The sequence below is a fragment of the Blennius ocellaris genome, assembly GCF_963422515.1.
Source record: "Blennius ocellaris genome assembly, contig: SCAFFOLD_56, whole genome shotgun sequence".
Lineage (NCBI taxonomy): Eukaryota > Metazoa > Chordata > Actinopteri > Blenniiformes > Blenniidae > Blennius > Blennius ocellaris.
The window spans coordinates 36,637-61,235 of NW_027661835.1; the positions used below are offsets into that span (position 1 = coordinate 36,637).

Genomic DNA, 24,599 nt, shown 5'->3' on the forward strand with positions numbered 1-24,599 from the left:
TTAAAGTATATTCATGTATAATAGATAGATTAGATATTAAAATTATAGTAGACCGGTCGGTTCAGTGGGTCGGTTGTTCAGTCGGTCGGTTGTTCAGTTGGTCGGTTGTTCAGTGGGTTGTTCAGTGGGTCGGTTGTTCAGTCAGTCGGTTGTTCAGTTGGTCGGTTGTTCAGTCGGTCGGTTCAGTCGGTCGGTTGTTCAGTCGGTTGTTCAGTGGGTCGGTTGTTCAGTCGGTCGGTTGTTCAGTTGGTCGGTTGTTCAGTCGGTCGGTTGTTCAGTCGGTCAGTTGTTCAGTCGGTCGGTTGTTCAGTTGGTCAATTGTTCAGTTGGTTGGTTGTTCAGTCGGTCAGTTGTTCAGTCGGTCAGTTGTTCAGTTGTTCAGTTGTTTGGTTGTTCAGTCGGTCAGTTGTTCAGTTGGTTGGTTGTTCAGTCGGTCAGTTGTTCAGTTGGTTGGTTGTTCAGTCGGTCAGTTGTTCAGTTGGTTGGTTGTTCAGTCGGTCAGTTGTTCAGTCGGTCAGTTGTTCAGTCGGTCAGTTGTTCAGATCGGTCAGTTGTTCAGTTGTTTGGTTGTTCAGTCGGTCAGTTGTTCAGTTGGTTGGTTGTTCAGTCGGTCAGTTGTTCAGTTGGTTGGTTGTTCAGTTGGTCAGTTGTTCAGTTGGTTGGTTGTTCAGTCGGTCAGTTGTTCAGTTGGTTGGTTGTTCAGTCGGTCAGTTGTTCAGTTGGTTGGTTTTTCAGTCGGTCAGTTGTTCAGTTGGTTGGTTGTTCAGTCGGTCAGTTGTTCAGTTGGTTGGTTGTTCAGTCGGTCAGTTGTTCAGTTGGTTGGTTGTTCAGTCGGTCAGTTGTTCAGTTGGTTGGTTGTTCAGTCGGTCAGTTGTTCATTTGTTTGGTTGTTCAGTCGGTCAGTTGTTCAGTTGGTTGGTTGTTCAGTCGGTCAGTTGTTCAGTTGGTTGGTTGTTCAGTCGGTCAGTTGTTCAGTTGGTCAGTTGTTCAGTTGGTTGGTTGTTCAGTCGGTCAGTTGTTCAGTTGGTTGGTTGTTCAGTCGGTCAGTTGTTCAGTTGGTTGGTTGTTCAGTCGGTCAGTTGTTCAGTTGGTTGGTTGTTCAGTCGGTCAGTTGTTCAGTTGGTTGGTTGTTCAGTCGGTCAGTTGTTCATTTGTTTGGTTGTTCAGTCGGTCAGTTGTTCAGTTGGTTGGTTGTTCAGTCGGTCAGTTGTTCAGTTGGTTGGTTGTTCAGTCGGTCAGTTGTTCAGTTGGTCAGTTGTTCAGTTGGTTGGTTGTTCAGTCGGTCAGTTGTTCAGTTGGTTGGTTGTTCAGTCGGTCAGTTGTTCAGTTGGTCAGTTGTTCAGTTGTTTGGTTGTTCAGTCGGTCAGTTGTTCAGTTGGTTGGTTGTTCAGTCGGTCAGTTGTTCAGTTGGTTGGTTGTTCAGTCGGTCAGTTGTTCAGTCGGCGAGTTTTCAACAAGCCGTCCAGAGAGAAAACTTCAAACAAACCAGGAAAGAAAACATCCAAAGAAACGACACCGGCGTCATTTTTCAAATTTATTTATGAAAAATATAGAATTTTGTCGATTGTGGCGGAGACGAGAGGAAATAGAGCCTTTTTTACAATTCTGTCATAAATACAACAAACATATTTACAAGAGGCTGGACATTAAATAAGAAAACGATCTGTACACATTGCATGTTTCCTTAAATTAACCACGTACAAAACAAGACCACATATCTTTGGTGTCAAACAGGAGGAAGAGGAGGAGGAGGAGGAGGAAGAGGAGGAAGGGGAAGAGGAAGAGGAAGAGGAAGAGGAAGAGGAAGAGGAAGAGGAAGAGGAAGAGGAAGAGGAAGAGGAAGAGGAAGAGGAAGGAAAAACAACGGCTTTGATGAAGGAGGCGAAAAAGACGACCTTCTGATTTGTTTTTTTCTTTAAAAAACGTTAAAAATAACAACAAACGTAGTTACTTTTCGGCGAGAGAACCTTTATCATCATCATCATCATCATCATCATCATCGTCATCGTCATCGTCATCGTCGTCATCATCATCATCATCATCATCATCATCATCAGGGGAAAGTTTGAACTTGTTCTAGATTGTCGTCACGTGAAGCTGATTGTTTGGGCGAAACGCCTCGACTCACCGGGAACCGAGATCCAGAGATCAAAGATCAAAGATCAAAGATCAAAGACCAATCCGAGGTCGGAGGTCAGACTGTGGCATACTGAGGTCACCGGTTCTCCAGGGGAAAAGTCTCTCGTGTCCATGGACATAAAACACCGGAAGGCTCACAGCGCCGCCATCTTGGAGCGGTCTCCCTCTGGAGCTCAACATAAAGATCCAGGCTAGATGAGCCACGAAAACATTCATAGCTCGCTTGCTAGTCCACGACGCCCCCCCCCCCCCTAAATATTTTTTCCATGAGGTTTCCAGGGTACAGAGCTTCTTCTCAGCTTTTAAATGAGGTACTACTTGCGCTGCTACGTGGACTAGCAAGCGAGCTACACACGTTTCAGTGGATTGTGTAGCCTGGGGTCTTTATGAGGAAGACCTCTCCAAGATGGCGGCGCCATAGACGCGCCATGTCAACAGGCCGTGCGGTGTCTAGTGTTTCTATCTATGTCCTGTCCTCCTGCAACTTCCTGGAACCAAACCAGGCACTTTGAGGAACCGAAGGCCGGGATCCAGACCCGCGGAATGGAAATGAAATTAACAAAATAAAATATATATATATAAAAAAAAAGGGGATAAATAGTGCAAATGATGTGAGACATCCAGTCCGTCAGCATCAAAGCAGATCCACTTTGTTTGGTTTGAGCAGCAGCAATAAATATTAAGTTAGGGCAGTAAAAGAGTCCCTGCGGGCGTCGGGTCCGGGACGGAAACGCTGTCCTCCTCCAGCCGGCGGGAATCAAACCTGCGGCAGACGAGAAACAGCGGTGAGTCGTCGGCGTACAGGGGGACGCTGAAACACCTCAGGCTCCGGTTCTGACGCACATTCTGGAGGAGTTACGTCGCTTCAGCACGTTTCATTCCTCCAAAAACTCTTTATTTATCTTCCCTGTCCACTCTCACCCACACAGGGAGCCGGCGCCTTCACAATAAAAGCACTGGACAGATTCCCTCTTATTCTGGTTTTATTCCTCATGAAGGAAATTGTACTTGTAACATCTGAGATTTTAGTACTGGAAATTATGGGATGCCACTTGATGCTACCTGTGCTAACCCAAGTGATGCTACCTGTGCAAACCCAACTGATGCTAGTTGTGGTAACCCAAGTGATGCTACCTGTGCTAACCTGAGTGATGCGACCTGTACTTAGTCAAGTGATGCTAGTTCAACTAACCCGAGTGATGCTACCTGTGTAAACCTGAGTGATGCTACCTGTGCTAGCCTGAGTGATGCTACCTGTACTAACCCGAGTGATGCTACCTGTGCTAACCCGAGTAATGCTAGTTGTGCTATCCCGAGTGATGCTACCTGTGCTAACTTGAGTGATGCTCCCTGTGCTAACCCAAGTGATGCTATCTGTGCTAACCTGAGGGATGCTACCTGTGCTAACCCAAGTGATGCTACCAATGCTAGCTTGAGTGATGCTAGTTGTGCTAACCAGAGTGATGCTACCTGTGCTAACCCGAGTGATGCTACCTGTGCTAACTTGAGTGATGCTACCTGTGCTAACCCGAGTGATGCCAGCTGTGCTAACCCGAGTGACGCTACCTGTGCTAACCCGAGTGATGCTACCTGTGCTAACCCGAGTGATGCTACCTGTGCAAACCCAACTGATGCTAGTTGTGGTAACCCAAGTGATGCTACCTGTGCTAACCTGAGTGATGCGACCTGTACTTAGTCAAGTGATGCTAGTTCAACTAACCCGAGTGATGCTACCTGTGTAAACCTGAGTGATGCTACCTGTGCTAGCCTGAGTGATGCTACCTGTACTAACCCGAGTGATGCTACCTGTGCTAACCCGAGTAATGCTAGTTGTGCTATCCCGAGTGATGCTACCTGTGCTAACTTGAGTGATGCTCCCTGTGCTAACCCAAGTGATGCTATCTGTGCTAACCTGAGGGATGCTACCTGTGCTAACCCAAGTGATGCTACCAATGCTAGCTTGAGTGATGCTAGTTGTGCTAACCAGAGTGATGCTACCTGTGCTAACCCGAGTGATGCTACCTGTGCTAACTTGAGTGATGCTACCTGTGCTAACCCGAGTGATGCCAGCTGTGCTAACCCGAGTGACGCTACCTGTGCTAACCCGAGTGATGCTACCTGTGCTAACCCGAGTCATAATGGTTCTATTGTGACGGAGCTAACAGACACTGGTCTGGTGTCTTGCAACACAAAGTCTAAACCACATAGACCCAGACCAGGATGGACCCACTAGACCAGGGTCGCCATCAAATACTGAAATACTGTCAACAATTATACTTTCTCTGTCTGACTTACTGTTTGTTGGTTGATTTGATGAACATATGGGACTCATTCAATCTGAAGCTGGGGCTTATAGTCAGAACACTTGACTATAAGCCCCACCCACCACATTTAAAAAGAAAAAGAAAACATTGGTACAATATACAGGCCACACAGAGGGAGAGAGAGAGAGAGAGAGAGAGAGAGAGGCTTTGATCTCTGGAGGTAAAGTTATAAAACCATCAGTTATGTGCTGATTGTGATTCTGAGGAGGATGATTGTTTAACCAGCAGCTCGGAGTTACGAGATGCACCTGAATGCACCACCCACGCATCTAAAAGGTAGGGGCTTATAGTCCAGACATTACGGTACCGAGTCTCCTGTGGTAGACCAGGTTCTGGTCCGGTACCGGGTCTGAAGAACCAGTTTGTGAACACGTTGTGACAGAAAACGGTGTTTTCGATGTTTGAATGTTTAGTAAAATGCCTCCACCGTCCAACACTGATGGAGTTACTGGGTGTAGAAATGCTGCTGGGCTCTGGAACAATCTCCATGAGGACAATTAGGGGTTATTAGGGTGGAGGAGGGTATTAGGGTGGAGGAGGGTATGAAGATGTAAGAGGTTATTAGGGTGGAGGAGGGTATTAGGGTGGGGGAGGGTATGAAGATGTGAGAGGTTATTAGGGTGGAGGAGGGTATGAAGATGTGAGAGGTTATTAACGTGGAGGAGGGTATTAGGGTGGGGGAGGGTATGAAGATGTGAGAGGTTATTAGGGTGGAGGAGGGTATTAGGGTGGAGCAGGTAACTGCTGCAATCAATAAGTAAATCTTGAGGTCTGGATAAGATCCAGTACTCGTACTGTACTCTCATTACTGTACTCTCATTACTGTACTCTGTACTGCCAGTACCAGTAATGAAAGTTCTCCTCTCCTCCTCCTCCCCCTCCTCCATCTCCACCTCCTCCTCCTCCTCCACCTCCTCCTCCTCCTCCACCTCCTCCTCCTCCTCCATCTCCCCCTCCTCCATCTCCACCTGCTCCTCCTCCTCCTCCTCCTCTCTTCCTCCATCTCCACCTCCTCCACCTCCCCTTCCTCCACCTCCTCCACCTCCTCCTCCTCCATCTCCACCTCCTCCCCCTCCTCCATCTCCTCCTCCTCCTCCACCTTGTATTCAAAGTTTATTTCTCCTCCTTGATCCTCCTCCATTAGAATATCCAGATCCCAGGAGCTACATTCAGAATCTGCTGTGTCTGTGTGAGCTGGACTGGCTCCGCCCATCTATGGGCAGAGGAGGAAGTACTTCCTCTCGTGGCGCCATGTGCCAGAGCAGAGCTGCCTGATTGTGGGAGGAGTCAAAGGGGGAGGGGCCTACCTGGACTGTGATTGGCTGAACCCCCTGATGACATCATATAGGCTTTGATTTCTGATTGGCTGCTTGGAGCAACACACTTTTTAAAAGAGAGAGAGAGAGAGAGAGAGAGAGAGAGAGAGAGAGAGAGAGAGAGAGAGAGAGAGAGAGGACACAGTTTCTACACCTCTGGGGCGTCGTTCCAGATGTGGAGACGGTTCTTACTGCTGGAGAACCTCCAGGAAGTGGATTTACCCTCAAAGGGTAAAATGACTGATATTGACCTTTGTGATAAATGTTGATCGAGAATTCTGGAGAAATTAGGAATTTTTATTTTTTAATTCATGAAGAATATCAATAACGATCTGAAAAAAATCTGAAAAAATCAAATCAAATCCAATATATTTGAAAGAAAACATCTTTGGTGGAATAAGAAAAGTGTGTGTGTGTGTGTGTGTGTGTGTGTGTGTGTGTGTGTGTGTGCGTGTGTGTGTCTCACCTCAGTGTACACACACGGCTCCAGCTGCTCGGGGATGATGAAGACGGGATGATAGAGTCCGTCTGCGAAGCCGAGTGGAGGAACGACGGCCTCACTTTTCTTTCTGCAGCGGGAAAAACAGGCGGAGCTGAGGCCAAAACAACAACAACAACAGGCGGAGCTGAGGCCAAAAAACAACAACAACAACAACAACAACAACAACAACAACAACAACAGGCGGAGCTGAGGCCACAACAACAACAACAACAACATCACAGGTGGAGCTGATGTCACCACCACCACCACCACCACAACAACAACAACAACAACAACAGACAGAGCTGAGGCCACAACAACAACAGGCAGAGCTGAAGCCAGAACAACAACAACAACAACATGCGGAGCTGAGGCCAGAACAACAACAACAGGCGGAGCTGAGGTCAGAACAACAACAACAATAGGCAGAGCTTAGGCCACAACAACAACAACAACAACAACAACAACAACAACAGGTGGAGCTGAGGCCAGAACAACAACAACAACAACAGGTGGAGCTGAGGTCAGAACAACAACAACAACAACAACAACAACAATAGGCAGCGCTGAGGCCACAACAACAACAACAGGTGGAGCTGAGGTCAGAACAACAACAACAACAATGGGCAGAGCTGAGGCCACAACAACAACAACAACAGGCAGAGATGAGATCAGAACAACAACAACAACCAGGGGGTTTTCCAGAAAGGGGGTTCAATAAACTCTGAGTATGTGAACCTTGCAGAAAGAAAGATTATATGAATATTCACAATACGTGAACCTGAAGTGAGGGAAATCCTGAGTTTCTCCTGGCTCCTCCCACCTGAAGCAGGTTTAGTAGAGGAAACCCTGAGTTTTGGTACGTTATGGTAAAGTACATTATGGTATGGTACGGTATGGTATGGTACGTTATGATACAGTATATTATGGTACAGTACATTATGGTATGGTACGGTACAGTACGGTACGGGATGTTATGGTATGGTATGTTATGGTATGGTATGGTATGTTATGGTACAGTACATTATGGTATGGTACGGTACAGTACGGTACGGGATGTTATGGTATGGTATGGTATGTATATTATGGTACAGTACGGTACGGGATGTTATGGTATGGTATGGTATGGTATGGTATGTTTTGGTATGGTACGTTTTGGTACAGTACATTATGGTATGGTACTGTATGGTTTGTCATGGTACAGTACGGTACAGTACGGTATGGTATGTTATGGTACGGTACGTTATGATACAGTATGTTATGGTACAGTACGGTACAAGACATTATGCTATGGTATGTTATGGTATGGTACGTTATGGTATGGTACATTAAAACAGCAACGATGAGACTCAACAACATCAGCAACAACAACAACAATGCCAAGAACATCAGCAACAGTCACAGGACAAACAAAGACACAAACAACAATAATAAAACAAGAAGCAACAACACAAGAAGGAAACTGCAGAGAAGAACGGAAGAACTGAGAACGATGACAACTGCAATAAAAACACAACAACAGAGGGAACAACAACAATAACAACAGCACCTTTAAGAAACAACAACAGAAACAACAACAACAACTTCTACAGCAGAAAACAAACACTGAAGCAGCTCCCGGCGTTGCTCGTCCTGCAGGTGGCGCCACCACCGATGAGGGTCATACATGTATTTGAGGCTGAGCGGAGCACTTCCTGTCCGTTCCAGCCAACGACACAAGGTGATATTGGGATCAAAGGAAAGTCAAAAACAACAACAACAACAACAAGAGCCACAATGGGAACAATAAGACCAGAACCGAGACACAGTTGGAACAACAGGAAGTGATATTGGGATCAAAGGAAAGTCAACAACAACAACAAGAGCCACAATGAGAACAATAAGACCAGAACCGAGATACAGTTGGAGTAACAGGAAGTGATATTGGGATCAAAGGAAAGTCGGAGAGTGGGAGGAACGAGAGGAGGATCGAAGGAGGGAAAGAACGAGAAGAAAGAGTCAACGTGAAATTCTCCTTACAGGTCAAACTTGTTCTTCTCGGCCAGCCGCTCCTCCTTCGCCAGGTTATAATCCGCCATCTTGTTTTTGAACACGGAGACGTGGCCGCCGCCCTTCTCCAGCAGCGCCGCGTCCTTGTTGGACACCTTCAGGCGACCCGTCGAGATGAGGAACGCCTCCTTCTCCCGCCGGCTCCCCGGCGCCACGCCCGGCGGGCCGCCGTTGTTATTGTTGGGCCCGCCCCCTCCGATCGCCGCGTTGCAGTTGTTGACGGCCTCCAGGTGGTTCTTCACCGAGGCGCCCACGGCGCCAGGGCGGCGGCCGCGCCGCAGCTGACGCAGGACGTGCACGGCGGCGCACACCAGCAGGGCCAGCGTCACCAGGCCCAGGGCCACGGCGGCGATCAGCGCCGGCGGGGCGTCGCCCTCCCCCGGCGGATTTTTGGCCGGCGTGCTGTCGACATACTCACAACGGGCTCCCATGAAGCCCGGCGGGCAGCGGCACACCGGCCCGGTGAAGTGCGTGTAGCACGTGCCGCCGTTGTCGCACGGCAGCTGGTCGCAGGGGCTGGTGCGCACCGAGCAGTCCTTGCCGGTGAAGCCCAGGGTGCACGAGCAGCTGAAGTCGTTGACGCCATCGGTGCAGGTGCCGGCGTTGTGGCACGGGTTCCCGGCGCAGTCGTCGATGTTGGTCTCACAATGAGAGCCGGAAAACCCGGACCGGCAGCGGCACATGACCCGGCTCCCAAGGTCCAGACACTGCGCACCTGCAGGGAGGAGCAGAGGAGGAGCTTCAGACACGAGGAGGAGGAACACCTGAACGCATCACGAGGGGGAGGAACACCTGAACGCATCACGAGGGCGAGGAACACCTGAACGCATCAGGAGGAAGAGGAACACCTGAACGCATCATGAGGAAGAGGAACACCTCAACGCATCACGAGGGGAAGGAACACCTGAACGCATCACGAGGAGGAGGAACACCTGAACGCATCACAAGGGCGAGGAACACCTGAACGCATCATGAGGAAGAGGAACACCTCAACGCATCACGAGGAGGAGGAACACCTCAACGCATCATGAGGAAGAGGAACACCTGAACATATCATGAGGGGGAGGAACACTTGAACACATCATGAGGTAGAGGAACACCTGAACGCATCACGAGGGGGAGGAACACCTGAATGCATCACGAGGTAGAGGGACACCTGAATGCATCATGAGGAAGAGGAACACCTGAACGCATCACGAGGAGGAGGAAGAACATCTGAACGCATCACGATGAGGAGAATCTCCTGAACGTACCACGATGAGGAGAATCTCCTGAACGTACCACGATGAGGAGAATCTCCTGAACGTATTACAAGGAGGAGGAACACCTGAATTGATTGGAACTGAATGGAAACTTGACGAGTCGGTAGAATAAAGGCTGTGGTCTGATTTGCTCCACTCCAAAGTCACAAGAACCGTTGGTTGGAACTGCTGAAACCACAACCTCTGACCAACAAGTCCCGTCTGGTTCTCGACCACATGATCACGTCCTCGAGAGACGATTGGACCCGAATTTCCTCCACAGAAACCTGATCCAACCCGCTGGTCCCAAAGGATCAGGGTCTACGTCCTCTGGATGTCTGACGTTAAGACCAGCTGCTCCTGAGACATTCCTGCTCCTCATCCAGCCACCTCCACCTGAACCTAGTCCAACACTCAGCACAGACCTCCACCATCCACCTCCACCTTCAACCTCCATCATCTCACCATCAAACCCCACCATCAACCCCCACCATCAAACCCCACCATCAACCTCCACCATCAACCTCCACCATCAAACCCCACCATCAACCTCCATCAACCTCCACCATCAACCTCCATCAACCTCCATCAAACCCCACCATCAACCTCCATCAACCTCCATCAACCTCCACCATCAAACCCCACCATCAACCTCCACCATCAAACCCCACCTTCAACCTCCATCAACCTCCACCATCGAACCCCACCTTCAACCTCCATCAACCTCTACCATCAAACCCCACCTTCAACCTCCATCAACCTCCACCATCAACCTCCACCATCGAACCCCACCATCAACCTCCACCATTGAACCCCACCATCAACCTCCACCATCAAACCCCACCATCAACCTCCACCATCAAACCCCACCTTCAACCTCCATCAACCTCCACCATCGAACCCCACCTTCAACCTCCATCAACCTCCACCATCAACCTCCACCTTCAACCTCCATCAACCTCCACCATCAACCTCCATCAATCTCCTTCAACCTCCACCATCAAACCCCACCGTCAACCTCCACCATCAAACCCCACCTTCAACCTCCATCAACGTCCATCAACCTCCACCATCAACATCCATCAACCTCCACCATCAACTCCCACCATAAACCTCCACCATCAACCCCCACATCAACCTCCATCAACCCCAACTATCAACCTCCATCAATCTCCATCATCAACGACCATCAACCCCCACCATGAACCTCCTACGTCAACCACCATCAACCCCCATCATCAACATCCATCAACCCCCACCATCAGGCTCCACCATCAGGCTCCACCATCAACCCCCACCATCAGGCTCCACCATCAGGCTCCACCATCAGGCTCCATCATCAACATCCATCAATCCCCACCATCAACCCCCACCATCAACCCCCACCATCAGGCTCCACCATCAGGCTCCACCATCAGGCTCCATCATCAACATCCATCAACCCCCACCATCAACCCCCACCATCAGGCTCCACCATCAACCCCCACCATCAACCCCAACCATCAACGCCCACCATCAGGCTCCACCATCAACCCCCACCATCAGGCTCCATCATCAACATCCATCAACCCCCACCATCAACCCCCACCATCAGGCTCCACCATCAGGCTCCACTATCAACCCCCACCATCAGCCTCCATCATCAACCCCCACCATCAGGCTCCACCATCAACCTCCACCATCAGGCTCCACCATCAACCTCCACCATCAGGCTCCACCATCAACCTCCACCATCAGGCTCCACCATCAGGCTCCACCATCAACCTCCACCATCAACCCCCAACATCAACCCCCACCATCAGGCTCCATCATCAACCTCCACCCCACTGTCCTCTGCTCTCACTGCCCAGGGTGTGCGTTTCGCCTCCAACGTCAAATATTTATGCAAAACCTCTTTGTACCGCCTTAAAAACGTCGCGACCGTCCGTCCATCACGGACCCTGTCCAACACTGAGACGCTCCCAATGTCTCGTGTCCTCCATGTTGGACGGCAGCGTCACACTACAGCTCCAGATGGTCCAGGATGTCCGGGACCAGGACGGGACGGCCCGCTTGTATGCAGACGATCTTCAGCTGCTCCGGAAACAGCGACTTTTCACCGAGCGCCAAGTTTGTGCTCGTCTCAATAAGACATGTCTGTCGCGTTTACAGAAGACAGCTGCTCGTCTCTCCAGTCTCAGAGGCTGGAAGACCCCCACCAGTGCTGCTTCCTGTCTCTTGCTTCCAACAACTTCCAGTCACGAGGCACAAAACCACCAAACACGTTCACCGTTGCAGTCCAGGACAGGGGACAGGACGCTCCTGAACACTATGAGGAGGACACACCGAGACGAGGACGGTGTCCCCCGAGTGACGGTCACACCTGAACACAACGGGACGAGCTGGACGGCTGGAAAGACGAGTTTTAACATAAAAAAATCACAAACAGAAGAGGAAAAAAAACCAACACAACTGACAGAAATGGAACATGTTGGTGCTGCCGGAGGGCCCATGGCGCCCTGAGCGCTGCCTTACAGGCCCTACATGTGGAGGAGGAGGAGGAGCTGAGGGGCGCTGACATGAGAACATGGAGATAAACGTGCCTCCTGCGCTCCGACAGCGTGAGCCAGATGAAGACCCACATTCCTCAGAGCCAGCCTGGACCCGGATTAGAGCCCTGAGGGACGCCGGGGAGTCTCAGGCTGGGATTTGAAAATGAGCGTTTTTGCATTTCGAAAACACCTGAGAGGAAGAGCAGAACACGAGCTGCTCAAACCCCGAGGGTTCAGGCAACACCAGGACCCAGAGAGGGACCGGCTTCTGGTCCTGCAGAGGAACCGACACGCCGCCACATCTGGACCCAGAATAACTCCAGCTTGTTTATTTGCAGCGTTTCCTCACTGCCGCCTGATTGGAAACATCCGCCGGCTTGTTTTCCACCGTCAGGAAGTCACGTGACCCCCGTGAAGAGGGAGGAAAGGAAAATGCTGACGGAGCCACGCGGAGCTCCGACTCGTATGGAGGGTTTAACCCCCGACGACCCGGAGGAGCAGAAACGGTCCTGCAGCCGGAGGCCGGTTCTACCAAGTCCTCATCAAACTGAGCCGCTTGAGTTCACCCGTTAGCTTCTAGTTCTGTAGGTCTATGGCCCTGCTCCTCCTCCTGCTAGCATCAGTTGCTTCTAGTTCTATAGGTCTATGGCCCTGCTCCTCCTCCTGCTAGCATCAGTTGCTTCTAGTTCTATAGGTCTATGGCCCCGCTCCTCCTGCTGCTAGCGTCAGTAGCTTCTAGTTCTATAGGTCTATGGCCCTGCTGCTAGCATCAGTAGCTTCTAGTTCTATAGGTCTATGGCCCCACTCCTCCTGCTGCTAGCGTCAGGAGCTTCTAGTTCTATAGGTCTATGGCCCTGCTGCTAGCGTCAGCAGCTTCTAGTTCTATAGGTCTATGGCCCTGCTGCTAGCGTCAGTAGCTTCTAGTTCTTTAGGTCTATGGCCCTGCTGCTAGCGTCAGTAGCTTCTAGTTCTTTAGGTCTATGGCCCTGCTCCTCCTGCTGCTAGCGTCAGTAGCTTCTAGGTCTATAGGTCTATGGCCCTGCTCCTCCTGCTGCTAGCGTCAGTAGCTTCTAGTTCTGTAGGTCTATGGCCCTGCTGCTAGCGTCAGTAGCTTCTAGTTCTATAGGTCTATGGCCCCGCTCCTCCTGCTGCTAGCGTCAGTAGCTTCTAGTTCTGTAGGTCTATGGCCCTGCTGCTAGCGTCAGTAGCTTCTAGTTCTGTAGGTCTATGGCCCTGCTCCTCCTGCTGCTAGCGTCAGTAGCTTCTAGTTCTATAGGTCTATGGCCCTGCTGCTCCTGCTGCTAGCGTCAGTAGCTTCTAGTTCTGTAGGTCTATGGCCCTGCTCCTCCAGCTGCTAGCGTCAGTAGCTTCTAGTTCTTTAGGTCTATGGCCCTGCTCCTCCTACTGCTAGCGTCAGTAGCTTCTAGTTCTGTAGGTCTATGGCCCTGCTGCTAGCGTCAGTAGCTTCTCTTTCTATAGGTCTATGGCCCTGCTGCTAGCATCAGTAGCTTCTAGTTCTATAGGTCTATGGCCCCGCTCCTCCTGCTGCTAGCGTCAGTAGCTTCTAGTTCTATAGGTCTATGGCCCTGCTGCTAGCGTCAGTAGCTTCTAGTTCTATAGGTCTATGGCCCCACTCCTCCTGCTGCTAGCGTCAGTAGCTTCTAGTTCTTTAGGTCTATGGCCCTGCTCCTCCTGCTGCTAGCGTCAGTAGCTTCTAGTTCTGTAGGTCTATGGCCCTGCTGCTAGCGTCAGTAGCTTCTAGTTCTATAGGTCTATGGCCCTGCTGCTAGCATCAGTAGCTTCTAGTTCTATAGGTCTATGGCCCCACTCCTCCTGCTGCTAGCGTCAGTAGCTTCTAGTTCTATAGGTCTATCTTTCTATCTATCTATCATCATCTTTTTTCCCCAGACGATCGTCTTTGGCGTCTTTGTGTGGACGACAGGCCAGAAACATCTGGTCCAGGTGGACCGGGTTCCAGGTGCCGGTGGACCAGGGTCCTGGTCCAGGTAGACCAGGGTCCTGGTCCAGGTGAAATATTGTTGGTTCAGGGTGACATTATGGTTCTATGTAATTCCTGCATGTGGCCACCGGGGGCACTGCTGTTCAAGATGGCTCTGTTGTTGTCCTACCGAGTGATTTCGCCATCAGGCTGTGCAGTCACCACCACTCTGTGGCCACAGGGGGCGCTGTTGGTCAGAACCCACGGTTCAAAGACGTTTGACAGTGTTTTGTGTGTAATACCACTCTGTGGCCACAGGGGGCGCTGTTGCTGTCCCTGTTGCACAAACTCTGTCAGTGTTGCCAAAAGCTGGAAGAAACACGGAGCCAGGAAAAAAAAAAGAGAAGAAGAAGAAGAAGAGTTCCTGACAGACGCAAACAAGCTCCATATTTGGCCGCCGTGTTGCGACAGAGCGCCGGCGGCCGTCAGGCTCAGTGAGACGCAGGAATGACTGCAGATAAGCAGGCAGCCGTTCCCACACGCTAATGAGGACCTGAGGGAGGACAGGCCGGCCTGCGGGGCCGCCCTGCTGGCCGGAATGATGACTGCAAGCTGCCCGTCGTGTTTGGAGAGTCTGGAGAGTCTGGTTGTCTGGAGAGTCTGGAGAGTCTGGTCTGGAGAGTCTGGAGAGTCTGGAGAGTCTGTAGAGTCTGATTGTATGGAGAGTCTGGAGAGTCTGGAGAGTCTGGTTGTCTGGAGAGTCTGGTCTGGAGAGTCTGGAGAGTCTGGAGAGGCTGGAGAGTCTGGAGAGTCTGGTTGTATGGAGAGTCTGGTCTGGAGAGTCTGGAGAGTCTGGAGAGTCTGTAGAGGCTGGAGAGTCTGGAGAGTCTGGTTGTATGGAGAGTCTGGTCTGGAGAGTCTGGAGAGTCTGGAAAGTCTGGAGAGCTTAGTCTGGAGAGTCTGGAGAGTCTAGAGAGTCTGGAGAGCCTGGTCTGGAGAGTCGGTAGAGTCGGTACAGTCTGGAGAGTCTGGAGAGGCTGGAGAGTCCGGAGAGTCTGGAGAGTCTGGAGAGCCTGGTCTGGAGAGTCTGTAGAGTCTGTAGAGTCTGTAGAGTCTGGAGAGGCTGGAGAGTCCGGAGAGTCCAGAGAGTCTGGAGAGGCTGGAGAGGCTGGAGAGTCCGGAGAGTCTAGAGAGTCTGGTTGTCTGGAGAGTCTGGAGAGCCTGGTCTGGAGAGTCTGGAGAGTCTGGTTGTCTGGAGAGTCTGGAGAGTCTGGAGAGTCTGGAGAGTCTGGAGAGTCTGGAGAGCCTGGTCTGGACAGTCTGGAGAGTCTGGTTGTCTGGAGAGTCTGGTTGTCTGGAGAGTCTGGAGAGTCTGGAGAGTCTGGTCTGGAGAGTCTGGACATCTGCCGATGGAATAAAACCTGTCTGTAAGATTTTCTGACGTGAAAATAGAATGTGATCCTCTGCTGCTCTCCTTCACTGCTCTCCCTCCTCCTCCCTCCGGCTGTGGTTAAACTACCAACTGAACACAGTGAGCTGGTAGGGTGTAGCAGATTGTAGCATGGTGTAGCAGGGTGAAACAGGGTGAAGCCGGGTGAAGCAGAGTGTAGCAGGGTGTAGCAGAGTGAAGCAGGGTGAAGCAGAGTGTAGCAGGGTGTAGCAGGGTGTAGCAGAGTTAAGCAGGGTGGAGCAGAGGGAAGCAGGGTGTAGCAGGGTGGAGCAGAGGGAAGCAGGTTGAAGCAGGGTGTAGCAGAGTGAAGCCGGGTGAAGCAGAGTGTAGCAGGGTGGAGCAGAGTGAAGCAGGGTGAAGCAGAGTGTAGCAGGGTGTAGCAGGGTGTAGCAGAGTTAAGCAGGGTGGAGCAGAGGGAAGCAGGGTGTAGCAGGGTGAAGCAGGGTGGAGCAGAGGGAAGCAGGGTGAAGCAGGGTGTAGCAGAGTGAAGCAGGGTGGAGCAGGGTGAAGCAGGGTGTAGCAGAGTGAAGCAGGGTGTAGCAGAGTGAAGCAGAGTGTAGCAGGGTGAAGCAGGGTGTAGCAGTGTGTAACAGGGTGTAGCAGGGTGGAGCAGGGTGAAGCAGGGTGTAGCAGAGTGAAGCAGGGTGGAGCAGCGTGAAGCAGGGTGAAGCAGGGTGTAGCAGAGAGAAGCAGAGGGAAGCAGGGTGAAGATGGGTGTAGCAGGGTGAAGCAGGGTGAACCAGGGTGTAGCAGAGTGAAGCAGGGTGAAGCAGAGTGTAGCAAGGTGTAGCAGAGTGTAGCAGAGTGAAGCAGAGTGTAGCAAGGTGTAGCAGAGTGAAGCAGGGTGGAGCAGCGTGAAGCAGGGTGAAGCAGGGTGTAGCAGAGTGAAGCAGAGGGAAGCAGGGTGAAGATGGGTGTAGCAGAGTGAAGCAGAGTGTAGCAGGGTGAAGCAGGGTGTAGCAGGATGGATCAGAGGGAAGCAGAGTGAAGCAGAGTGAAGCAGGGTGTAGCAGGGTGTAGCAGAGTGAAGCAGGGTGAAGCAGGGTGGAGCAGGGTGGAGCAGAGGGAAGCAGAGTGTAGCAGGGTGTAGCAGAGTGAAGCAGGGTGGAGCAGGGTGAAGCAGGATGAAGCAGGGTGGAGCAGGGTGTAGCAGGGTGGAGCAGAGTGAAGCAGGGTGTAGCAGGGTGTAGCAGGATGGAGCAGAGTGAAGCAGGGTGAAGCAGGGTGTAGCAGGGTGAAGCAGAGTGTAGCAGGGTGAAGCAGGGTGGAGCAGGGTGGAGCAGGGTGTAGCAGAGTGAAGCAGGATGTAGCAGGATGTAGCAGGGGGAAGCAGGGTGTAGCAGAGTGAAGAAGGGTGAAGCAGAGTGAAGCAGGGTGAAGCAGGGTGAAGCAGGGTGGATACCAGTGTAGCACGGTGTAGCAGGATGGAGCAGGGTGTAGTAGGGTGTAGCAGAGTGAAGCAGGGGGAATCAGAGTGTAGCAGAGTGTAGCAGGGTGTAGCAGGGTGTAGCAAAGTGAAGCAGGGTGAAGCAGAGTGTAGCAGGGTGTAGCAGGGTGTAGCCGGGTGTAGCAGGGTGTAGCAGGATGGAGCAGAGTAAAGCAGGGTGAAGCAAGGTGTAGCAGGGTGTAGCAGGGTGTAGCAGGGTGGAGCAGAGTGAAGCTGGGTGGAGCAGGGTGGAGCAGGGTGAAGCAGGGTGTAGCAGGATGGAGCAGAGTAAAGCAGGGTGAAGCAAGGTGTAGCAGGGTGTAGCAGGGTGAAGCAGGATGTAGCAGAGTGTAGCAGGGTGTAGCAGGGTGAAGCAGGGTGGAGCAGGGTGGAGCAGTGTGGAGCAGAGTGAAGCAGGATGTAGCAGGGGGAAGCAGGGTGGAGCAGAGTGTAGCAGGGTGTAGCAGGGTGAAGCAGGGTGGAGCAGGGTGGAGCAGTGTGGAGCAGGGTGGAGCAGAGTGAAGCAGGATGTAGCAGGGGGAAGCAGGGTGGAGCAGAGTGAAGCAGGGTGGAGCAGGGTGGAGCAGGGTGGAGCTCACTGTGGAGCATCAGGTTCAAATCAACACCTTCATCCATCCAACAGGAAACAGTGCAGTGAGGAAGACGATGATGAAGGAATGATGAAGGACGAGGAAAAACAGGAATCTGGTGTTTGTTTTGGATCAAAACACTTTGGTTCTCCTGTTAAAACCTGCTGGAAGAGGAGGAGGAGGAGGAGGAGGAGGAGGAGGTGGAAGAAGAAGAGGAGCAGGAGGAGGAACATGAGGAGGAGGAGGAGGAGGAGGAGAGGAGGAGCAGGAGGATGTGGAGGAGGAGGAGGAGCAGGAGGAGGAGCAGGAGGAGGTGGAGGAGGAGGAGGAGGAGCAGGAGGAGGAAGAGGAGGAGGGATGAAGACATGAAAGAGAAATCAGAGAAGCAGGTTTGTTTATGTTTATGAAGTCGGGCTGGAGGTGATAAGACCTGTTCAGGAGCTCCTACGTGACAACACACACACACACACACACACACACACACACACACACACACACACACACACACACACACACACACACGCACGCACACACACACACACACACACACACACACACACACACACACACGCACACACGTCCTGGAGGGCTGCAGCCCTGCATGTTCTCCACATCTCCTCCCCTGAACGTCCTGATGGTTCCTCACCACCTTCAGCACAAAGCCAGAGAACGAGCTGCTCATTGCAATCAGCTGTGTGGAAGCAGGGAGACGTGCTGCAGTGCAGGGCTGCGGCCCTCGAGGACCGGAGTTTCAGACCCCTGCTCCAACCCGTCTCCAGCAGCCATGAGGTCAAAGGTCACCATATTCTGCACTCTAACTAACTCTAACTAACTTCCCCTGACTAACCTCAACCTGACTTCACTTCAATATGATTCATTTCTCCACCGTGCTGAAAAACCCTAAACCTCCTGGACAGGAACATGAAGTACCGACGGTCAGAACAACAACCACGACCTGATCCACAACAACCCAAACCACAACAACAATAACAACAACCACAATGACAACAATCCTAACCACAACAACAACAGATTCAGATTAATTTTATTGGCCATTTGCAGTAAAACCACATTGGAATACATGTGTAAAAGTCCCCAGTGTGCACAAGACAGGTACAGCCATAAAATAACATTAATTAAAAAGTACATAAATAAAACAGCATAAAAGTACAGAAATAAAACAACAGAACAGTAAACAATTGACACTGTGAAATCGATCGACTGAAACAGTTTCAATAAAGTGCAAGATCATACATTAAAGTGCTGTTTAGACTGATAACAGCTTGTGGAAAGAAGCTGCTGGCATATCGAGATGTCCTGCATCTCAGCCAACGATCTCTTCTGCCAGAAGGAAGAAGCTGGAACAAGGCTTTTCCAGGGTGGCCAGAAGAGTCATTGATTATTCTAAGTGCTCGGTTTAAAAGTCTGGATTTATAAAGAACTTCCAGAACAGGAAGCTCACAGCCCACAGTCCTCTTTGCAGAGCGGAGCACCTTGTTTAGAGCTCTCCTCTCTTTGTCTGTGGTGTTACCAAACCACACAGTCACAGAGCCAACAACAACAACCACAACGACAACAATCCTAACCACCACCACCACAACAACAACAACAACAACAACAACAACCACAACAACAACAACAACAACAACCACAACCACAACCTGGGGTCCGTTTCACGAAGCAGGTTTAACAAACCCTGAGCTTAACCCCGAGCTCTGAATTGAGTTACACTGAGACAGAAAACGCGGAGTTTTCGGTTCCACAACACCGGACTTTGATCAGTTTGATGAACTCAGAGTAGTTTCACCTGGAGTCAAGCGCGTGCACCACGACTCTAACAAGACCGCATCAATGGGGCCCCGATTCAACCAGTCACCATGACAACTGAGACGCGGAGGGCGGCGTTTGTTACGCCAGTGGAGCAGGAAGTATTGATCCCATCATATGGAGAATATGAACTTATTAAAAAAAAAAAAATGCAACGTTGCAGCGGCTGCTAAAGAGAGGGAGGCGGCATGGAAGAAGATTGCTGCTCAAGTGAATGTGTAAGTTCAAACGTCTTTGTCATCACAACATTATTGCAAGGGAATACTGCTTGATGGTAGCTTATTAATTTATTTCTTTTAGGTGCAATTCCGCGGGGGAGAAGCCTCTTGGCAGCAGCTGAAAGTGAAATATAAAAACATTGTCCAATCGGGTGAGACCGCTGCTAATTTAATTGTTAATCAATACATTTCTTAACGTAATGTCGATCATGTGTGACATTGTACAGTAAATATCAAGTGGCCATTGGACTGTGAGGTGTTTTATTCCAACATAATGCTGTTTTCAAACACATAAATGTCTCACCCATATCATGTGCTGTCAAATAACTCAGGCTAAACTAAGACAGACTTTACTCAGCCAACAGAAAGAAGGCAGATGTAAAACGGGTGGTGGCCCAGCACCTCCACCTTTAACAGAGGCAGAATGTTGGGAGGCCAGTGGCTGAGGGAATCCCTGGAGGAGCTCCTCTTCAGAGCTCACCCCTCAAGATACCACTTCCTTCATAATATAGAATATGCCGAGGCCTATATATCTCTTTAAGCCTCCTTTTGTTCATCTTTATTTCCCCATCATGTCTTTTTGTTTTTGTCACCCAACAGATTGTGATGGTGCTCTCTGCCTGCTGGACCCCCTCATGCCACAACAGACCTTGTAAGTAGGCAACACTCCAAAGATCTTGCTAGTTGGTAGTTTAAATATACTGAAACATATTCATGTAGGATGAAGAGTACGAGGAAACCCTGTCTGCTGCCTTTACAGAGGAGGATCCACAAAGGCCTATAGAGGTATGATAGTTCTCATCCCGTTTACATTTCTGAAACATTGTGGTGGAATAAAGAGTGATATTTTGTCTACACTGAAGTATTGACACATTAATTTTAACAGGGCCTGGCTGGGCAGCAGCAGGAGGGTCCCTCAACATCCACTGCAGGGACTGACAGTGAGACAGATGTTCAGTAAACACCAGAGGTTCATTCTGTGGAATTCATGTCCTACTGTAATAATTGAATGTCCTCCTTATGTCCTCCCAGTTATCTGTAAAACACATCTATAGACTCCACCTGCTCCAGAAGATGGAAAAAACTGGAGCACAAGTTAAGGGTGGGTGTACAGTCCCAGGTGAATTATGCTAACTACTAACTACATTAACTAAACTAGCTCTTGTATTTGTAGGAAATAAAAAAGACCAAATTAATTGTGCATCATGTCTTTATTTGGTGGTGGTGGTGATGGTGGTGGTGGTGGTGGTGGTGGTGGTGGTGGTGGTGGTGCTGGTGGTGGTGGTGGTGGTGATGGTGGTGGTGGGTGTGGTGGTGGTGGTGGTGGTGATGGTGGTGGTGGTGGTGGTGGTGGTGGTGGTGATGTTGGTGGTGGGTGTGGTGGTGGTGGTGGTGGTGGTGGTGATGGTGATGGTGGTGGTGGTGGTGGTGGTGGTGGGGGTGGTGGTGGTGGTGATCAGACCCCGAAGTGATGATGGCATATGGTGTCTCTGACAGCTCTGCCATTTGCGAGGAAACGCAGCACAACACACAATATCTGCTATGACGTCAGGGCAAGGCTCAGCTGGTGATGTTGCTAATGTACAGAGCGATTAAACTGTGGATGTACATAATGGTCTCTGCAGTAAAACGTACCGCTCAAAAAGGAAGGTGTCTGCAAATGCCAGTACATCTATGCGCGGTCTGATGATGCGAATATTAAATTCTGGGCGAAGTAATGCTGCGCCTTCATCAATCGGATCATTATCAAAAGCACATTCCATATTGAGGGAATAAAGTTGACGTCTAATTTGCCTCTGGAATAAGGCACTGCAGAACTGTTTCACCAAAACTCCCCCGCTGAATGAGGAAATGAAATCCCGTGTCCGTCTGAAAGGGGGCGGAGCCAGAGCAAAACTCCAGGTTCACTGACAAAAACCTGCTCCCGACCAGGTTAGTTCTAGAGCGTCTGTTGCCCCGGTAACTGACCGAGAGTTGACGTTACACCGCTTCGTGAAACAGGCTTGAGTCACCCCGCTTCCTCCGGTTTGAGTTACCTCCCGTCGTGAAACGGAAAACCCCGCATTTCCCTCAACTCGGTGTTAATTAACCTGGGGTAATCCTTAAACCTGCTTCGTGAAACGGACCTCTGATCCACAACAACAACAACAACAACCCTAACCACAACCACAAAAACAATCCTACCCACAACAACAACAACAACCCTAACTACAACTACAACAACAAACCTAACCCTAACCACAACAACAACAACCCTAATCACAACAACCACAACAACAACCACAACGAGAACCACAACAACAACAAGAGGTGGAGGAATGAGTCATGAATCCGGTCCACAGTTTGCAGCCAGCAGGCTGAGGAAGCAGCACAGTGTTGTTCTACTGTTCATGACAACGTGTTGCTGTTGGGACGTGTTTTATGCTCCAAACAGCAACGTGCAATGTTAGCAAAGCAACACAGCAGCGTGCAATGTTAGCAACGCAATACAGCAACAAGCAATGATTACAAAGCAATGCAACAATGAGCAATGTTTGCATAGCAACACTACAACATGCAGTACCAGACTCCAGCAGTAAAAACTCCAGCAGCAACAGTCTCCAGCAGTAAAAAAACTCCAGCAGTAACAAACTCCAGCAGTAAAAAAAACTCCAGCAGTAACAAACTCCAGCAGTAACAAACTCCAGCAGTAAAAAAGAACTCCAGCAGTAACAAACTCCAGCAGTAAAAAACTCCAGCAGTAACAAACTCCAGCAGTTGCAGACTCCAGCAGTAAAAAACTCCAGCAGATACAGGCTCCAGCAGTAAAAAACTCCAGCAGTAAAAAACTCCAGCAGTGACAATTCCAGCAGGAACATACTCCAGCAGTAACAAACTCCAGCAGTTTCAGACTCCAGGAGTAACAAACTCCAGCAGTAAAAAACTCCAACAGTTACAGACTCCAGCAGTAACAAACTCCAGCAGTAAAAACGCCATCAGTAACAGGCTCCAGCAGTAACAGGCTACAGCAGTAAAAACTCCAGCAGTAACAAACTCCAGCAGTTACAGGCTCCAGCAGTAAAAACTCCAGCAGTAACAGTCTCCAGCAGTAACAAACTCCTGTAGTAACAAACTCCAGCAGTAACAGTCTCCAGCAGTAACAAACTCCAGCAGTAAAAAACGCCAGCAGTAAAAAACGCCAGCAGTAACAAACTCCAGCAGTAACAGGCTCCAGCAGTAAAAAATCAAGCAGAAACAAATTCCAGCAGTAACAAACTCCAGAAGTTGCAGACTCCAGGAGTAACAGACTCCAGCAGTGACATATTCCAGGAGTAAAAAACTCCAGAAGTAACAAACTCCAGCAGTATAAACTCCAGCAGTAACAAACTCCAGCAGTAACATAATCCAGCAGAATCAAACTCCAGCAGTAAAAACTCCAGCAGTAACAAACTCCAGCAGTTGCAGACTCTAGGAGTAACAAACTCTAGCAGTAAAAACCTCCATCAGTAACAAACTCCAGCAGTAACAAACTCCAGCAGTAACAAACTCCAGCAGTTATAGGCGCCAGCAGTAAAAACTCCAGCAGTAACAGTCTCCAGCAGTAACAGTCTCCAGCAGTAACAAACTCCTGTAGTAACAAACTCCAGCAGAAACAGTCTCCAGCAGTAACAAACTCCAGCAGTAAAAAACTCCAGCAGTAAAAAATCAAGCAGAAACAAACTCCAGCAGTTGCAGACTCCAGGAGTAACAGACTCCAGGAGTAACAAACTCCAGCAGTTACAGACTCCAGCAGCAACAAACTCCAGCAGTAAAAACTCCAGCAGTAACAGGCTCCAGCAGTAACAGTCTCCAGCAGTAAAAAAAAAACTCCAGCAGTAACAAACTCCAGCACCAACAGACTCCAGCAGCAACAAACTCCAGCAGTTGCAGACTCCAGTAGTAAAAAACTCCAGAAGTAACAAACTCCAGCAGTAACAGGCTCCAGCAGTAACAGTCTCCAGCAGTAACAAACTCCAGTAGTAACAAACTCCAGCAGAAACAAACTCCAGCAGTTTCAGACTCCAGTAGTATCAAACTCCAGAAGTAAAAAAAACCCTCCAGCAGTAACAAACTCCAGCAGTAGCAAATTCCAGCAGTTGCAGACTCCAAGAGTAAATGACTCCAGCAGTAACAAACTCCAGCAGAAACATACTCCAGCAGTAACAAACTCCGGCAGTTGCAGACTCCAGGAGTAACAAACTCCAGCAGAAAAAAACTCCAGCAGTTACAAACTCCAGTAGTGACAGGCTCCAGCAGTAACAGGCTCCAGCAGTAACATACTCCAGCAGTAACAGGCTCCAGCAGTAGAAAACTCCAGCAGTAACAAACTCCAGCAGTTGCAGACTCCAGGAGAAACAAACTCCAGTAGCAAAAAACTCCAGCAGTAACAGGCTCAAGCAGTAGAAAACTCCAGCAGTAACAAACTCCAGCAGTAACAAACTCCAGCAGTAAAACCTCCAGCAGTAACAAACTCCAGCAGTAACAGGCTCCAGCAGTTTCAGACTCCAGGAGTAACAAACTCCAGCAGTAAAAAACTCCAACAGTTACAGACTCCAGCAGTAACAAACTCCAGAAGTAAAAACGCCATCAGTAACAGGCTCCAGCAGTAACAGGCTACAGCAGTAAAAACTCCAGCAGTAACAAACTCCAGCAGTTACAGGCTCCAGCAGTAAAAACTCCAGCAGTAACAGTCTCCAGCAGTAACAAACTCCTGTAGTAACAAACTCCAGCAGTAACAGTCTCCAGCAGTAACAAACTCCAGCAGTAAAAAACGCCAGCAGTAAAAAACGCCAGCAGTAACAAACTCCAGCAGTAACAGGCTCCAGCAGTAAAAAATCAAGCAGAAACAAATTCCAGCAGTAACAAACTCCAGAAGTTGCAGACTCTAGGAGTAACAAACTCTAGTAGTAAAAACCTCCATCAGTAACAAACTCCAGCAGTAACAAACTCCAGCAGTAATAAACTCCAGAAGTAAAAACTCCAGCGGTAACAAACTTCAGCAGTTGCAGACTCCAGGAGTAACAAACTCCAGCAGTAAAAACTCCAGCAG

General features: G+C 49.9%; 2 protein-coding genes across 2 annotated transcripts in view; one reads left to right on the forward strand and one right to left on the reverse strand.

Annotated features, from left to right (window-relative positions):
- Positions 1-2,213, forward strand: part of LOC308148780 (anoctamin-7-like) — a gene marked incomplete at both ends in the record, with an annotated part of 38,770 nt that extends 36,557 nt beyond the window's left edge. The window contains 1 exon segment of the mRNA XM_080522293.1: positions 2,098-2,213. Within this exon segment, the coding sequence (XP_080378419.1) occupies positions 2,098-2,213 (116 nt within the window).
- A 522-nt stretch (positions 2,214-2,735) lies between these two features.
- LOC308148767 (delta-like protein C) overlaps positions 2,736-24,599 on the reverse strand; it is a gene marked incomplete at its 5' end in the record, with an annotated part of 173,783 nt that continues 151,919 nt past the window's right edge. Inside the window, 3 exons of the mRNA XM_080522278.1 lie at positions 2,736-2,902; positions 6,246-6,348; positions 8,280-9,024. Of these exons, the coding sequence (XP_080378404.1) occupies positions 2,897-2,902; positions 6,246-6,348; positions 8,280-9,024 (854 nt within the window). The 3' untranslated portion in view covers positions 2,736-2,896. The remainder of the gene's footprint in view (positions 2,903-6,245; positions 6,349-8,279; positions 9,025-24,599) is intronic.